This window comes from Coregonus lavaretus (assembly GCF_964263955.1).
Source record: "Coregonus lavaretus genome assembly, chromosome: 7".
In the NCBI taxonomy this organism is placed as follows: domain Eukaryota; kingdom Metazoa; phylum Chordata; class Actinopteri; order Salmoniformes; family Salmonidae; genus Coregonus; species Coregonus lavaretus.
Window position 1 is genome coordinate 36177888 of NC_139994.1, and position 18486 is coordinate 36196373.

The 18486-nt window shown below is 45.6% G+C and overlaps 1 protein-coding gene across 1 annotated transcript in view; it reads left to right on the forward strand.

Annotated features, from left to right (window-relative positions):
- The window catches only part of LOC311133065 (histone-lysine N-methyltransferase 2B-like), a 72182-nt gene that overhangs the window by 14723 nt on the left and 38973 nt on the right, over positions 1–18486 (forward strand). Inside the window, exons 2-13 of the mRNA XM_084166498.1 lie at positions 5131–5197; positions 5396–6985; positions 10423–10658; positions 12329–12388; positions 12998–13154; positions 13331–13577; positions 13757–13818; positions 16168–16431; positions 16785–16858; positions 17365–17757; positions 17955–18068; positions 18317–18463. Of these exons, the coding sequence (XP_084022624.1) occupies positions 5131–5197; positions 5396–6985; positions 10423–10658; positions 12329–12388; positions 12998–13154; positions 13331–13577; positions 13757–13818; positions 16168–16431; positions 16785–16858; positions 17365–17757; positions 17955–18068; positions 18317–18463 (3411 nt within the window). The remainder of the gene's footprint in view (positions 1–5130; positions 5198–5395; positions 6986–10422; positions 10659–12328; positions 12389–12997; positions 13155–13330; positions 13578–13756; positions 13819–16167; positions 16432–16784; positions 16859–17364; positions 17758–17954; positions 18069–18316; positions 18464–18486) is intronic.

Consider the following 18486-nt stretch of genomic DNA (forward strand, 5'->3'; position numbering starts at 1 on the left):
CTGGAAGCCAGTGGAGTGTGCGGAGGAGGGGGGTGACGTGAGAGAACTTGGGAAGGTTGAACACCAGACGGGCTGCGGCATTCTGGATGAGTTGTAGGGGTTTAATGGCAAAGGCAGGGAGCCCAGCCAACAGCGAGTTGCAGTAATCCAGACGGGAGATGACAAGTGCCTGGATTAGGACCTGTGCCGCTTCCTGTGTAAGGCAGGGTCGTACTCTCCGAATGTTGTAGAGCATGAACCTACAGGATCGGGTCACCGCCTTGATGTTAGCGGAGAACGACAGGGTGTTGTCCAGGGTCACGCCAAGGCTCTTCGCACTCTGGGAGGAGGACACAACGGAGTTGTCAACCGTGATGGCGAGATCATGGAGCGGGCAGTCCTTCCCCGGGAGGAATAGCAGCTCCGTCTTGCCAAGGTTCAGCTTGAGGTGGTGATCCGTCATCCATACTGATATGTCTGCCAGACATGCAGAGATGCGATTCGCCACCTGGTTATCAGAAGGGGGAAAGGAGAAGATTAGTTGTGTATCGTCAGCGTAGCAATGATAGGAGAGGCCATGTGAGGATATGACAGAGCCAAGTGACTTGGTGTATAGGGAGAAAAGGAGAGGGCCTAGAACTGAGCCCTGGGGGACACCAGTGGTGAGAGCACGTGGTGCGGAGACAGCTTCTCGCCACGCCACTTGGTAGGAGTGACCGGTCAGGTAGGACGCAATCCAAGAGTAAGCCGCGCCGGAGATGCCCAGCTCGGAGAGGGTGGAGAGGAGGATCTGATGGTTCACAGTACCCGAGGTCGTCGGGTAAGCTCGGCGTCGGGTAAGCTTGGCTTTACACATAGTCTTTAGCCAATACTGCTTAATTCATTGTTTTGGGAATTTTATATTCTTCCTGACGGTCTCGCTTTTTGGGGGGGGGATTGTTAGTTCTCAAAGATTATATAATTTAAAAAATATAGGTCCCATTTTCTACATACTTAATATCTGGTTTTAGTTGTTTAACCACTTACATGTAATCTACGTAATCCCCAAAAGTAATTTATCATGAGGGCCATAAACAATAACTAGTAATGCTGCATACTTAAAGGTAAGAATCTCATCCTTCTGGTAAAAATTGTTATAAGTGCTGAGGTGTAGTCATGTTTGAGGACACAAGCTCAAGTACAAATATAATTGTAGTCTATTTCCTATTCAACTGTATGAATAAGGCTTGAAATTACTCATATGCTTTCTAAATGTAGTATAATCAAATTATAAATCGACTACGTTTTCACCTTAACTGTAAAATACATATTTGTATGTTTAGTGTTAGAGAAAATGTGCATATTTCTTAACTGTCAAAACGTCTACCTCCACCGCTGTGAAAGTCACACACAGCACTAGCTTGGCTTCCTGAACTTGTTAGGAACTCTCCTTTCATCTCATATTAATATTGTCCGTCTATGACAGTGGTTTTTGTTTGAACTCTATGAATTAGTTTAGATTACTGGCTATAAACCGATCCCTGAATGTGCTAGAGTGACGAAACCGCTAACTTCTGCTGCACTACGATGTAAGGATTGCAGGCAAATGCTTCGTCAGTGGCTGTGACATAGGGTTCAGCCAGGAGTTGATGGATAGTCGGAAGAGCGAATGAAATGGTAGGAGGTACATCCCAGCTTCAAGTGGTAACAGATTTCACATCCTAGGTCCCACAGGCGGAAAATATATACACTGCTGTGTCCATGAGAAGCAGGGATATCGCTCAGTGCACGCCATTTCGATCTATTGTGTCCACAGACTGATTTTATAAGTGAAATTGTTGGTCAGAACCGGTACCAGTATGGATGTGTGTAAAGTGCATTCGGAAAGTATTCAGACCCCTTGACTTTTTCCACATTGTGTTACGTTACAGCCTTATTCTGAAATGGATTCAATTGTTTTTTCCCGTCAATCTACACACAATACCCCATAATGACGACAGCAAAAACAGGTTTTTAGAAATGTTTGCAAATGTATTAAAAATAAAAAACAGATCACATTTACATAACTATTCAGACCCTTTACTCAGTACTTTGTTGAAACACCTTTGGCAGCGATTACAGCCTCAAGTGTTCTTGGGAATGACACTACAAGCTTGGCACACCTGTATTTGGGGACTCCCATTCTTCTCTGCAGATCCTCTCAAGCTCTGTCAGGTTGGATGGGGTGCGTCGCTGCACCGCTATTTTCAGGTCTCTCCAGAGATGTTCGATTGGGTTCAAGTCCGGGCTCTGGCTGGGCCACTCAAGGACATTCAGAGACTTGTCACGAAGCCACTCCTGCGTTGTCTTGGCTGTGTGCTTAGGGTCATTAGGTGAACCTTCGCCCCAGTCTGAGGTCCTGAGCACTCTGGAGCAGGTTTTCATCAAGGATCTCTGTACTTTGCTCCGTTCATCTTTGCTTCGATCCTGACTAGTCTCCCTGCCGCTGAAAAACATCCCCACAGCATGATGCTGCCTCCACCGTGCTTCACCGTAGCGTGGTGCCAGGTTTCCTCCAGACGTGATGCTTGGCATTCAGGCCAAAGAGTTCAATCTTGGTTTCATCAGACCAGAGAATCTTGTTTCTTATGGTCTGAGAGTACTTTAGGTGCCTTTTGGCAAACTCCAAACGGGCTGTCATGTGTCTTACTGAGGAGTGTCTTCCGTCTGGCCACTCTACCATAAAGGCCTGATTGGTGGAGTACTGCAGAGATGGTTGTCCTTCTGGAAGGTTCTCCCATCTCCACAGAGGAACTCTGGAGCTATGTCAGTGACCATCGGGTTCTTGGTCACCTCCCTGACCAAGGCTCTTCTCCCCCAATTGCTCAGTTTGGCCGTGCGGCTAGCTCTAGGAACAGTCTTGGTGGTCCCAAACTTCTTTCATTTAAGAATGATGGAGGCCACTGTGTTCTTGGGGACCTTCAATACTGCAGACATTTTTTGGTACCCTTCCCAAGATCTGGGCCTCGATGCAATCCTGTCTCTGAGCTCTACAGACAATTCCTTCGACCTCATGGCTTGGTTTTTGCTCTGACATGCACTGTCAACTGTGGGACCTTATATACACAGGCGTGTGCGCCTTTCCAAATCACAGGTGGACTCCAATCAAGTTGTAGAAACATCTCAAGGATGATCAATGGAAACAGGATGCCCCTGAACTCAATTTCGAGTCTCGTAGTAAAGGGTCTTAATACTTATGTGAATACGTTTTTTAAAAATAAATTAGCTAACATGTCTAAACCTGTTTTTCGCTTTGTCATTATGGGGTGTTGTGTGTAGATTGATGAAAAAAATATGTAATCTATTTCAGAGTAAGGCTAACGTAACAATGTGGAAAAAGTCAAGGGGTCTGAATACTTTCCGAATGCGCTGTACACACTTACTTACATGTAAGGGATAAACACTGATGGTTTGTACATTATCTGTAAATAATGGATGACTTGGTACTGCCAGAGTTTATTAGTTCCAGATAATGTACAGAACGCAGACATTTATCCCGCTAATACCACGATTGCTAAAGAAAACAAGCACACATTTACTGGTAAAATGATATGTTTTCATTGAGATTAAACTTTTTTATAAGTTAATTCATACTATTTCATCCACCTAAACCTGGTTGTTAGAACTATCGGTTAGGTTGCTAGAGAAGCGGACTTGTTGTTCATTGTATTTGTTTATTGCTATGTAGGCTGGCAATGTTCTTATCCCTTGTTTGCTAGCTAGCCAACTCTGATAGAATAACATCAAAATAGCTGCGTTTGTTTAAGCTGTTTTCTAATTAAATGTATTTGGATGCATCCATGCTACTGTACATACGTAGTGCCTGTTGAGGGATTACACCTACACAAAGTACATTTCATCCATTTAAATAAAAGTTAGAAAATGATTAGTCTTTTTTTATGTTTGTTGTTCATAGTTTGGTTGCTAGCTCCAATAATACTGCCTACTTTTAATATAAATATTTTGTTAGTGGTGGTGGGGGAGGGGGTAGAATCGAGTGGATTTGGGCCATTGCTGGGCTGATTTCTCGCTTGTGCTTCCTGGGTTACAGAGGGGGGGAGCTGATCCTAGAGCAGCACTCCTACTCTGAGATGTTTTCTGAATAAGGGTGGAATACAGGCAGCTATACATTTGTGCAATAAGACACAAGGGGGTGTGGTATATTGGCCATATACCACAAACCCCCGAGGTGCCTTATTGCTATTATAAACTGGTTACCAACGTAATTAGAGCAGTAAAAATACATGTTTTGTCATACCTGTGGTGTACGGTCTGATATACCACGGCTGTCAGCCAATCAGCATTCAGGGCTCGAACCACCCAGTTTCTAAGTAGCTTTATACACTCACAGTAAAGTTCCTTTTAATGTCACCCAGATCTTTGGGAATTGGTTGACTCAGTCATTTTTCCATGTGCTCTGTCTATTTTCCACTTAGAAATCCTGTCAGTCTTTACTCCCAGTAAAAAGGTAGTCTCCGGCCCCGATATAGTTTTTCATGTTTCTTTTGTCACACGGTTTGCATGGGGGCAGGTTGCTCTCTCAGCTAGTGAGCTGATTGCACTTTTACTGATTAGAGAATTTTTTTGCCTTGCTATTTTTAATCGTTCTCTTTTCTTACACATCCTCAACTTCTGGCAATGCTGTAGAATACGATTCAGATCTGTATTTATGAACAGTGTACATTTCAGTGTACTTTTCATGATGGCCTATATTTTCCGTGGAAGTGGAGTTTGATCAATGATCATACTTTGCATTTGTACTAGCCTAGACCTAATTTGTAATTGCACATGTCCGTTTGCAGTTATCCCCCACTACATTTTGAAGCCTGATCTCTCGAACCAGTTCAGTGTGATGGTTTGTAAACCGATATCACCTGGGCTGCTGCCCATGGTTTCATCTGATCCCACCCCTTACCAACCCTGTGAAAAGATCGACTAGTCCTAAACATTTAATTATTAATTGTAAAGAAAGATACGTTGGCTGATTATTAGGCCTAATGTAGTAAAGATGCAAAGTATTAGTATAGTGTAGCCTATTGTGGTGGTTATGGTCAGTATGATATTTTTTGTTAAACACAGTGGGAACATGAAATTATGAATTATATTCCTACCCTGTTTTATTCTGTGTTTTAGGATGAGGATTTCACTGGGTTTGGGACGCAATACCGGCCTACGCTCTCAGCACACAATATCTATAAAAGTAAGTAGGCTAATGATGAACAGTAATGTGAGATATCACCTGTGCTCAGGAATGCTCACATTTCCTAGCAGAAATATGCAGTAGCCTTCATATTTTCCATTTATTGCTTTGGTAGCATACCTGATAGTATGCATGATCAAGTTATTGTCTGACATTAGTCTATTTGTATTAAGACATGTTTCCCCCTCTCATTTCTAGGCAGTCCTTTCCAATCATCATTATTGAAGCCAAAAAAGCCTCCCCCAGCTCCAGAACTTACAGCAAAGCTTAAGAAAAGTGGAGGCAAAGGCTCCGAAGAAGAGGTTGGAGAGGGTCAGGAAGAAAACGCTGTGAAACCCAAAATAATTGCCAAACTGGCAGCCCAAAAAAAATCACTCAGTTTGTGTGTTAACTCTACAGGAAAGCAGGCTGCTGGGACAAAGGCCTCAAAAGGCAATGGCAGTGCAAAATCAGAGGGCTCTGATAGGAAAAGGGGAAGCAAGGCGATGGAATCGTCTTCAACAGCTAGAAAGAGGAACAGGCAAGACCAAACGACCAAGGTGGGCAGGGGAGGCTCAGGGTCCAGCACAGCCCGAGCCCAAACCAGCAGAGACAAGCAGGGCAAACTGGTGTGGACCCTGACAGTGGTCAAGGGCAAAGGGAAGACCTCCAAGGGCAAAGAGGCTGGGGGGGTAACAGCAGACAACAGTGAAACAGACAAAGCTAAGCCACAGAGGTTTGGGAAGACGAGAAAAGGATCTCAGCAAGGAGACAAGGTTGAAGCACAGGCTCAGTCTAGAAATGGAAAGACGACGACGGATCTCCACACCGCCTCTCAAGGAGTAGCACTGTCCCCTGAACCTGTGAATAAGCAGCAGCAGCAAAGGAAGAGGGTGTCCAGGGGAACCGTGGATTCCCCTGAGGCTGGAGCTGAGATGGGTCAGGAGCCAGCAATACCCCCGGAAAGAAAGAAACCAGCACCATATAAGCGCAAGTCCATATTTGGCCTCAGAAGGAAGCCCAGTAATGTGCAGAGGCTTAGTCCGCCAGATTCTGTTGTGAAACACTTCCGTCGTAAGGTTGTCTTCTACACCTACGTGCCAGAGTACCTCCCAGCCCCAGTGAAGCAGGAGGGACAGGAGCCGCAGAGGGAGAGCACCGGGACAGAGGGCAAGCTTCTCCTGTCCCCTGGAAAGATTCAGCAAGGAGGCAGCAGTAACCTCTCCTTGCCTGTGGTGAGTGCCAGGTCTTCACGTGTCATCAAGGCACCCAAGAGGTTCCTCAACGACGAGATAATATCCTGGCCCAGGGGCTCCCTGAAAAAGAAGAACCAACACAAGGTGAAGGAGGAGGATGCCATGAGCCTATCCTTTTATGATTCAGACAATGATGACATTGACAACTTGTCTCAAACTCCAGGTCAAAATGAGTTCAAACCTGAAGTTGACAGCTCAACTGGTAAAAAAACACTTAAGACCAGCCTGTCCTCAACTCTGTCTGTGATGGACTCAACACTCAACCCAGGATCATCCCACCTCGAAGTCTACGAGAGACTCAAGAAGCAGACCATCAGCCTGGCCCAGAAGAAGAAGAAAGGGCTTAGTGCTGCTGAGGGTAAACCAGCAGAAGAAGAAGCCCAGGAGGACCTAAGTTTGACCTCGCCGGTTAGGAAAAGGGGGAGGTCCAAGCTGAAGATGGAGGACCTCAACTCTCCCGGGGTTGTGAGGAAACTGGCGGTGCTGGTCAGTAACGCTGCTGCATCATCTGAGACTCTGGAGGAGGCAGCAAACAACACAGAAAATGTCCAAGGTAAGACCTTTTCTGTGCTCAGTTAAATATTTGTTGTTCGCTTAATGGATCTTTAGGAACTATTTATTTTATTTATTTATTTATTTATTACAGAAAATTATTTGGACTGTTGTGATAAAATAGTATTCTTAGATGTTGTCATGCATATACAGTTCATTCGGAAAGTATTCAGACCCCTTGACTTTTTCCACATTTTATTACGTTACAGCCTTATTCTAAAATGTATTAAATAAATAAACATCTTCATGAATCTACACACAATACCCCATAATGACAAAGCGAAAAAACGTTTTTTTAGAAATGTTTGCGAATGTATTAAACATTTTTAAAAAACATACCTTATTTACATAAGTATTCACACCCTTTGCTATGAGACTCGAAATTGAGCTCAGGTGCATCCTGTTTCCATTGATCATCCTTGAGATGTTTCTAGAACTTAATTGGAGTCCACCTGTGGTCAATTCAATTGATTGGACATGATTTGGAAAGGCACACACCCATAGTTGACAGTGCATGTCAGAGCAAAAACCAAGCCATGAGGTTGAAGGAATTGTCCGTAAAGCTCAGAGACAGGATTGTGTCGAGGCACAGATCTGGGGAAGGGTACCAAAACATTTCTTCAGCATTTGAAGGTTCCCAAGAACACAGTGGCCTCCATCATTCTTAAATGGAAGAAGTTTGGAACCACCAAGACTCTCCCTAGAGCTGGCAGCCCAGCCAAACTGAGCAATTGGGGGAGAAGGGCCTTGGTCAGGGAGGTGACCAAGAACCCGATGGTCACTCTGACAGAGCTCCAGAGTTCCTCTGTGGAGATGGGAGAACCTTCCAGAAGGACAACCATCTCTGCAGCGCTCTACCAATCAGGCCTTTTATGGTAGAGTGGCCAGACTGAAACCACTCCACAGTAAAAGGAACATGACAGCCCGCTTGGAGTTTGACAAAAGGCACCTAAAGGACTCTCACACCATGAGAAACAAGATTATTTTATCTGATGAAACCAAGATTTAACTCTTTGGCCTGAATGCCAAGCGTCACGTCTGGAGGAAACCTGGCACCCATCCCTACGGTGAAGCGTGGTGGTGGCAGCATCATGTTGTGGGCATGTTTTTCAGCGGCAAGGAGAGGGAGACTAGTCAGGATCTAGGGAAGGATGAACAGAGCAAAGTACTGCGAGATCCTTGATGAAAACCTTCTCCAGAGTGCTCAGGACCTCAGACTGGGGCGAAGGTTCACCTTCCAACAGGACAATGACCCTAAGAACACAGCCAAGACAACGCAGGAGTGGCTTCAGGACAAGTCTCTGAATGTCCTTTTAGTTGCCCAGCCAGAGCCCGGACTTGAACCCGATCAAATATCTCTGGAGAGACCTGAAAAATCTCCATCCAACCTGATAGCTTGAGAGGATCTGCAGAGAAGAATTGAAGAAACCCCCCAAATGCAGGTGTGCCAAGCTTGTAGCGTCATACCCAAGAAGACTCGAGGCTGTAATCGTTGACAATGATGCTTCAACAAAGTACTGAGTAAAGGGTCTGAATACTTATGTAAATGTAATATTTCAGATTTTTTCAAATATATACAGTGAGGGGGAAAAAAGTATTTGATACCCTGCTGATTTTGTACGTTTGCCCACTGACAAAGAAATGATCAGTCTATAATTTTAATGGTAGGTTTATTTGAACAGTGAGAGACAGAATAACAACAAATAAATCCAGAAAACACATGTCAAAAATGTTATAAATTGATTTGCATTTTAATGAGGGAAATAAGTATTTGACCCTTCTGCAAAACATGACTTAGTACTTGGTGGCAAAACCCTTGTTGGCAATCAGAGGTCAGATGTTTCTTGTAGTTGGCCACCAGATTTGCACACATCTCAGGAGGGATTTTGTCCCACTCCTCTTTGCAGATCTTCTCCAAGTCATTAAGGTTTCGAGGCAGATGTTTGGCAACTCGAACCTTCAACTCCCTCCACAGATTTTCAATGGGATTAAGGTCTGGAGACTGGCTAGGCCACTCCAGGACCTTAATGTGCTTCTTCTTGAGCCACTCCTTTGTTGCCTTGGCCGTGTGTTTTGGGTCATGATGGTTTTTGGCCCCGTACATGGCCCCGTCCATCGTCCCTTTTGATGCGGTGAAGTTGTCCTGTCCCCTTAGCAGAAAAAACACCCCCAAAGCATAATGTTTCCTCCATGTTTGATGGTGGGGATGGTGTTCTTGGGTTCATAGGCAGCATTCCTCCTCCTTCAAACACAGCGAGTTGAGTTGATGCCAAAGAGCTCCATTTTGGTTTCATCTGACCACAACACTTTCACCCAGTTCTCCTCTGAATCATTCAGATGTTCATTGGCAAACTTCAGACGGGCATGTATATGTTCTTTCTTGAGCAGGGGGACCTTGCGGGCACTGCAGGATTTCAGTCCTTCATGGCATAGTGTGTTACCAATTGTTTTCTTGGTGACTATGGTCCCAGCTGCCTTGAGATCATTGACAAGATCCTCCCATGTAGTTCTGGGCTGATTCCTCACCGTTCTCATGATCATTGCAACTCCACGAGGTGAGATCTTGCATGGAGCCCCAGGCCGAGGGAGATTGACAATTCTTTTGTGTTTATTCCATTTGCGAATAATCGCACCAACTGTTGTCACCTTCTCACCAAGCTGCTTGGCGATGGTTTTGTAGCTCATTCCAGCCTTGTGTAGGTCTACAATCTTGTCCCTGACATCCTTGGAGAGCTCTTTGGTCTTGGCCATGGTGGAGAGTTTGGAATCTGATTGCTTCTGTGGACAGGTGTCTTTTTATACAGGTAACAAACTGAGATTAGGAGCACTCCCTTTAAGAGTGTGCTCCTAATCTCAGCGCGTTACCTGTATAAAAGACACCTGGGAGCCAGAAATCTTTCTGATTGAGAGGGGGTCAAATACTCATTTCCCTCATTAAAATGCAAATCAATTTATAACATTTTTGACATGCATTTTCTGGATTTTTTTGTTATTCTGTCTCTCACTGTTCAAATAAACCTACCGTTAAAATTGTAGACTGATCATTTCTTTGTCAGTGGGCAAACGTACAAAATCAGCAGGGGATCAAATACTTTTTTCCTCACTGTATGTGTGTGTATATATATATATATATATATACACACACACACAAACCTGTTTTTCCTTTGTCTTTATGGGGTGTTGTGTGTAGATTGATGAGGGGGGAAAAAATATTTAATCCATTTTAGATTAAGGCTCTAACGTAACAAAATGTGGAAAAAGTCAAGGGGTCTGAATACTTTCCGAAAGCACTGTAGGCCTTATTGGAAACCACATATTACCATAGGATGGAGCAGTATAGCTTGCAGTTTAGGGAATAGGTTGCCATTTGGCAGGTTTGATGACTGTCAGCCTTTTGGAAGTCAGTCAGAGGGACAGTTGCTTGATTCTTCTCCCCAGGGGCAGAAGCTGCTGATGAAGGGGTTTACGAAGGGGAAAGCCAGGCTGATGGGGGTGATGGGGTGGTGGTGGAACAGGGGAGCACCAGCCATCGGATCAACCTCACCAGCACCAACAAGAGGATGTTCCATCTGCTGAAGAGGGCCAAGGTCCAGCTCATTAAGATCGACCAGCTGAAGAGAGCAAAGCTGCAGCTTGTGAAGATCGACCAGCAAAGACCGATGAAGTCATCACAGGTGAGAATCTGTGACTTTGATTTACCCTGTTTGCATGCATACACACACACACACACACTAACTAACTAACTAACTACCGGTCAAATGTTTTAGAACACCTACTCATTCAAGGGGTTTTCTTTCTTTTTACAATTTTTTTCATTGTAGAATAATAGTGACGACATCAAAACTATGAAATAACACAAATGGAATCATAGTAACCAAAAAAGTTTTGAACAAATCAAAATATATTTTAGATTTGAGATTATTCAAATAGCCACCCTTTGCCTTGTTGACAACTATGCACACTCTTGGCATTCTCTCAACCAGCTTCATGAGGTAGTCACCTGGAATGCATTTCAATTAACAGGTGTGCCTTCTTAAAAGTTAATTTGTGGAATTTCTTTCCTTCTTAATGCGTTTGAGCCAATTGTGTTGTGACAAGGTAGGGGGGTATACAGAAGATAGCCCTATTTGGTAAAAGACCAAGTCCATATGGCAAGAACAGCTCAAATAAGCGAAGAGAAACGACAGTCCGTCATTACTTTAAGACATGAAGGTCAGTCAATACGGAACATTTCAAGAACTTTGAAGGTTTCTTCGGGTGCAGTCGCAAAAACCATCAAGTGCTATGATGAAACTGGCTCTCATGAGGACCGCCACAGGAAAGGAAGACCCAGAGTTACCTCTGCTGCAGAGGATAAGTTCATTAGAGTTAACTGCACCTCAGATTGCAGCCCAAATAATTGCGTCGCAGAGTTCAAGTAACAGACACATCACAACATCAACGGTTCAATGGAGACTGTATGAATCAGGCCTTTATGGTCGAATTGCTACAAAGAAACCACTACTAAAGGACAGCAATAAGAAGAAGAGACTTGCTTGGGCCAAGAAACACGAGCAATGGACATTAGACCGGTGGAAATGTGTCCTTTGGTCTGGAGTCCAAATTTGAGATTTTTGGTTCCAACCGCCATGTCTTTGTGAGACGGAGAGTAGGTGAACGGATCTCCGCATGTGTGGTTCCCACCATGAAGCATGGAAGACGAGGTGTGATGGTGTGGGGGTGCTTTGCTGGTGACACGGTCTGTGATTTATTTAGAATTCAAGGCACACTTAACCAGCATGGCTACCACGCCATCCCATCTGGTTTGCACTTTGTGGGACTATCATTTTTTTTTTTTTTAACAGGACAATTCGTTTTGTCCAACACACCTCCAGGCTGTGCAAGGGCTATTTTACCAAGGAGGAGAGTGATGGAGTGCTGCATCAATGACCTGGCCTCCACAATCACCTGACCTCAATCCAATTGAGATGGTTTGGGATGAGTTGGGCTGCAATTTTTTGATACTTCAAGGGGTCTTAAAATTCAAAATGAAAATGCTCCTTGGTGTGACGTTCTTAAAACAATTCCATATAGCTTAGTAGTACCACTCCCCCGGAGTGACTCCATGCAGCTTATGTGACTTGTTAATCAAATATTTACTCCGGGGGAGTAAATAACAAGATCCATTGTGAATACTTTCTGAAGGCACTGTAGAATCGTGAGAATCACAATACATATCGTATCGGCACCTAAGTATCGTGAGCTCCCTGGCAATTCCCAGCCCAACTTATTACTATGGCACTGAAAGGTCATAGTTTAATTGTTACACTCTTGTCTCTTTCATCTCCTGTCTGGATCGGTAAAGCTTGGTCCCAGAGATTTAGGAGTAGGAGGGGGCAGAAGGAGGAGAGGAGGCTCTGCTCAGGTGAGCCCATGTTTCCTGACCCTGGCTTTGTTTTTGGTTTTGTCTAGCCGCCTGGGTCCGTGTCATTCTTCATCTCTGTTTGATTGATGCTTATGTATTGTTGATGTTTTTAGTACAGTGTTTTGTTGTTTTTATTTTTTATTTAATCCTTATTTTACCAGGTAAGTTGACTGAACATATTCTCATTTACAGCAACGACCTGTGGAATAGTTACAGGGGAGTTGAATGAGCCAATTGGAAGCTGGAGATGATTAGGGGGTCATGATGGTATGAGGGCCAGATTTAGCCAGGACACCGGGGTTAACACCCCTAGTGCCATGATATATTTTAGTGACCGCAGAGTCAGGACACCCGTTTTTAACGTTCCATTTGAAAGACTGCACCCTACACAGGGCAATGTCCCCTCACTGCCCTGGGGCATTGGATCCTTAAAAAAAAAAAAAAAATTACCAGAGGAAAGAGTGCCTAGCTTCAGTGGCCTGTCTTGGTTTTCTCTTGAATTTGGCTTAGGCCATTTGTGCGTGGGCGCATTTTGGTGTCTGTCTTTAGGGTGGAGTTTCATTATAATTTATTACTAATATGTTCCACCACATGATCCTGTTCCCATAGGACCAATTCCCTGGCGGTCCACGCATCAAGCACGTCTGTCGGGCAGCAGCAGTGGCGTTGGGGCAACCCCGTGCCATGGTGCCTGACGATATCCCCAGGCTTAGTGCTCTGCCCCTCCATGAGCGAGAGGGCATCACCACCTCACCAGCTGTAGAAGGTAACCTTTGCTTATGAAGCACACTGCTAAGAACGGTGGTTACCTATTACCTTGTTTTCTTTTCTTGATTTTAGCTTTCTGTCGATTCCGGTATATGACCTTAGCTCAGTGACCTATGTTTGCAAACTCATTATAAGATGATTTTTGGATCTCTCGCTCGTGCTCTCTGTTTTTAGACATTGCGGATGACCCCTCTGATCAGGAAATCGAGAGCACTCAGGAACACAAGACGACAAGACGGAAGCACAAGTACAGCAAGCAGCGGAAGTTGAAGCGAAACTATAACGAGGTTGGTCCTGGGGGCCGCGCCACCCGCTGTGGGACATGCCAGGGCTGCCTCCATGAGGGCGACTGCAGCACCTGCTTCAACTGCCTGGACAAGCCCAAGTTTGGAGGGCCCAACACCAGACGCCAGTGCTGTGTGTAAGTGACTGTACCTAGAATTGTAGCCGTTGCTCCAACTTCTCATCCTCTCATGGACACGCACTCAGGCACACACAGTCTTTTTCATTTCTAGAGTCAGCTCTAGTTGTCCTGTATGCAAATTGAACATGGCACCCTTTTTTAAAATGATGATAATAAATATTTCCCTGTGCCACCAGGTTAAAACGATGTGTTCGGATTGAGGCGAGGAAAGTAAAGCGCGGCATCAAGCCATTCGCAGGTTTGTAGGTGTTCTTATGTTGAATACATCCGTGTTTATATAATTTTGCATTTCAAATCAAATCAAATTTTATTGGTCACATGCGCCGAATACAACAGGTGCAGACATTACAGTGAAATGCTTACTTACAGCCCTTAACCAACAGTGCATTTATTTTTAACAAAAAAAGTAAAAATAAAACAACAACAAAAAAAGTGTTGAGAAAAAAAGAGCAGAAGTAAAATAAAATAACAGTAGGGAGGCTATATATACAGGGGGGGTACCGGTGCAGAGTCAATGTGCATGGACACTGGCTAGTTGAGATAGTTGAATTAATATGTACATGTGGGTAGAGTTAAAGTGGCTATGCATAAATAATTAACAGAGTAGCAGCAGCGTAAAAAGGATGGGGTGGGGGGGGGGGGGGGCAGTGCAAATAGTCCGGCTAGCCATGATTAGCTGTTCAGGAGTCTTATGGCTTGGGGGTAGAAGCTGTTGAGAAGTCTTTTGGACCTAGACTTGGCACTCCGGTACCGCTTGCCGTGCGGTAGCAGGGAGAACAGTCTATGACTAGGGTGGCTGGAGTCTTTGACAATTTTGAGGGCCTTCCTCTGACACCGCCTGGTATAGAGGTCCTGGATGGCAGGAAGCTTGGCCCCAGTGATGTACTGGGCTGTACGCACTACCCTCTGTAGTGCCTTGCGGTCGGAGGCCAAGCAGTTGCCATACCAGGCGGTGATGCAACCAGTCAGGATGCTCTCGATGGTGCAGCTGTAGAATTTTTTGAGGATCTGAGGACCCATGCCAAATCTTTTCAGTCTCCTGAGGGGGAATAGGCTTTGTCGTGCCCTCTTCACGACTGTCTTGGTGTGTTTTGACCATGATAGTTTGTTGGTGATGTGGACACCAAGGAACTTGAAGCTCTCAACCTGTTCCACTACAGCCCCGTCGATGAGAATGGGGGCGTGCTCAGTCCTCTTTTTTTTCCTGTAGTCCACAATCATCTCCTTTGTCTTGGTCACGTTGAGGGAGAGGTTGTTGTCCTGGCACCACACGGCCAGGTCTCTGACCTCCTCCCTATAGGCTGTCTCATCGTTGTCGGTGATCAGGCCTACCACTGTTGTGTCGTCGGCAAACTTAATGATGGTGTTGGAGTCGTGCCTGGCCATGCAGTCATGGGTGAACAGAGAGTACAGGAGGGGACTGAGCACGCACCCCTGAGGGGCCCCCGTGTTGAGGATCAGTGTGGCAGATGTGTTGTTACCTACCCTTACCACCTGGGGGCGGCCCGTCAGGAAGTCCAGGATCCAGTTGCAGAGGGAGGTGTTTAGTCCCAGGATCCTTAGCTTAGTGATGAGCTTAGAGGGCACTATGGTGTTGAATGCTGAGCTGTAGTCAATGAATAGCATTCTCACGTAGGTGTTCCTCTTGTCCAGGTGGGAAAGGGCAGTGTGGAGTGCAATAGAGATTGCATCATCTGTGGATCTGTTGGGGCGGTATGCAAATTGGAGTGGGTCTAGGGTTTCTGGGATAATGCTGTTGATATGAGCCATGACCAGCCTTTCAAAGCACTTCATGGCTACAGACGTCAGTGCTACGGGTCGGTAGTCATTTAGGCAGGTTATCTTAGAGTCCTTGGGCACGGGGACTATGGTGGTCTGCTTGAAACATGTTGGTATTACAGACTCAGTCAGGGACATGTTGAAAATGTCAGTGAAGACACTTGCCATTTGTCCTTTAGCAGATGCTCTTATCCAATTATTGCATTCATCTTAAGATAACTAGTTGAGACAACATATCACAATTGTATCAAGTACATTTCCCCTGAAAGTATTTAACAGCAATGTCAGTGCTAGTAGGAAAAGACAAGTGTCTTTTTTTTGGGAGTGGGGCATTGGGGGCACCATGAGTTATTTAAGATACTCTTCAAAGAGGGAGGGTTTCAGACGTTTTTGGAATATGGGCAGGGATTCCGCTGTCCTGACTTTACGGGGAAGCTTGTTCCACCGTTGGGTTGCCAGGACAGAGAAGAGTTTTGACTGGGCTGAAAGGGATCTGCCCTCCTGTAGGGGTGGGAGGGCCAAGAGACCAGATGTGGCGGAACGGAGTGCTCGGGTTGAGATGTAGGGTTTGAGCATAGCCTGAAGTTGATGGGCAGTTCCCCATGCTGCTCCGTAGGCAAGCACCAGGGTCTTGAAGAGGATGGATCATTTACTAATGAATAACTCCACTTGTGTGTTTTTGCTCTTACGACCAAAAACATTGAATCCGTTAACTGAAAGACACACTAGAACACTGTGGCCTGCCTCATGGCCCAAATATTCAGCCAGTGTTTTTAGCTTTACCACTGGGCTTCTCTTTGTCGTGCAGTCCTTTCGAGGCGGCGGCGCCAGTCGTCAGCTAATGGCCTTCAGTCCAGCAATGATGAGTGGTCGGAATCCTGGGGAGAGGCAGAGGTGGCGTCGGCCCCGTCAACCCTTGGAGGCTGCCTGAGCCCTTCCAGGAAGCAGCCGAGGCGGAACGTGGTGCCGCGCTCCTACAGCAGCCTGCTGAAGTCCGACTCGGACTCGGACACAGGCGGAGAAGCCGCGGTCAATAGTCCTGTAAAGAATCCTGTCGCTCCCAGCAGCCAAGGTAACGCCGTACACCGGGATAGGAGCCGTACTGTATGGATTAAAATATAGGTTGATGCACATTCGGTCTCTCCTTTTGAGTTGGACCACAACAAGATCCATTGAACTCCATCCTTGAAATGGAGTGATTTGACAGGTAGAATTGAAGGATGTATAGCCATTAGCCAAGCAGATCAGAAGATTAGGGGTGGATGTTGGAGACCATAGTAATTGAGATTAAATATGACTGTGATTGAGGATGGAAGTGCAGGTCCTAAATAAATGTTTTTGAGTGGTTTCAGGGTATTGGTTTGAGTATTTATGTTTTAAAACCCATTTGCTCTCTGACGGATGCTGCTCCCTCTGATGACCCAGTGCCCAGTGAAGTTGTAAGGCTCCGCAAACCTGGGCCACCCAAAGGACTGCCGGGCCGACGCAGAGCCGACAAGGTAATGACTCGTATAACTCTCTGTTCTCATGTTGGAAAAGCTTACGCCTTTCACATTCATCCCTGATGCATGCATTATACCTTAAATAACTGCTCCTCTGGAATCTTCCTTAATGTTTTTCTCAAACTTAATCTAATCCTTTATGGTCCATAGATGCCGTGACTCTTTCCATGTTTCTCTTGACTGGTATGACCTATGATTTCTTTCTCGCTCTCTCTAACATCGTTGACTACTGTTGGTGATTGGACCTCTTTCTTTTCCTCTGGTTTGACTTGGCATGCCTTAGCTCTGTGATCGGGCTTATCTAACCCTCTCTTAACTCTTCTCCTTCACTTCTCTTATCAACACTTTTTTTTTTTTCTCAAAGCCAAAGGTGGTTTCGGTGGCTCTCCTTCATCTTTCCTCTGCCTTGGCCCGCCGCTTAGCATGTGACCGTGCTCGTGCTGTAACGCTGGTCGCCCTCTCAATGGCTTAAGCAGTCCCCCCCCCCCCCTTCACATGCACAGGGGAGCAACTCCGAGGAGCACCGCCAAGAGCTGTTGGTTACAGAGGGCCACCTAGCAAGGAGCCCCAGCGAGCCCTGCCCACCCAGGATCCCACCGCTGCGGTTACGGTGGCTGCTGCAGGTGCAGCTGCAGCGTCTGCCCCCATTTGTGGTGCAGTCAGTCCTGCAGAGGGACGAGGAGTCGGGGGAGGAGGAGTCTTTGCAGGAAGAGGAGACGACTGTTGTTAAAGAGGGAGAGCAACAACACAATCCCAGAATTGATCCCCACTATGTCCTTCGTTCCCAGAATGCCGTGGAAAACACGTCAACGAACATCCTCACCGCGCTAACCAACGGACTCTCCCAAAAGGGCCACTTGAAGACCGGGACGCACAGGATCCGCGTAGACTTTAAGGTGTAACTCTCTCACACTCACTCACTCTCCCTCCCATATAAACTTTCTTAAAAATGATGTGAAATTGTTTATTTTCTTATGAACTCATTGCCAACTGTCTTTCTTTCTCCTTCTTTGTCGCTCATATACTCTTAATAAACATTTTATTTTGCAGTCGTTCATTAACTAATTGTTTCTCTCCCTCTTCTTTCTCCCAGGAGGACTGTGCCATCCAGAACGTGTGGTTGATGGGCGGTCTGAGTATCCTCACCTCTGTCCCCGTCACCCCTCAGCCTGTCTGTCTGCTCTGTGCCAGCAAAGGACACCATGAGGTAATCATGGAAATGCATCCACAGAATATTCAGTGCCTGTGTTTGCAGTATTATCATTAGAATAATCACATTTCATTGTAGATAAGTATTACTCTGACCATTTTGAGGAAACAAATTAACTAGGAAGCACACAGGAGACTCCATAGGTTTACTGAATAGCTACACTGGGTTGTCTGGAAAACAGTAGGTTTAGTGCAATATGTGTTCTCCTGATTTTGACTGCCTTCTGCCTTTCCACCTTCCCTCAGATGATCTACTGCCAGGTGTGCTGCGAACCCTTCCACAGCTTCTGCCTCTGGCCCGAAGAGCGCCCCCAAGAGGAGAACAAGGAGAACTGGTGCTGCCGCCGCTGCAAGTTCTGCCACGTGTGCGGTCGCAAGAGCAAGAACAACAAGGTGTGTATGGTCAGCAGGATCTG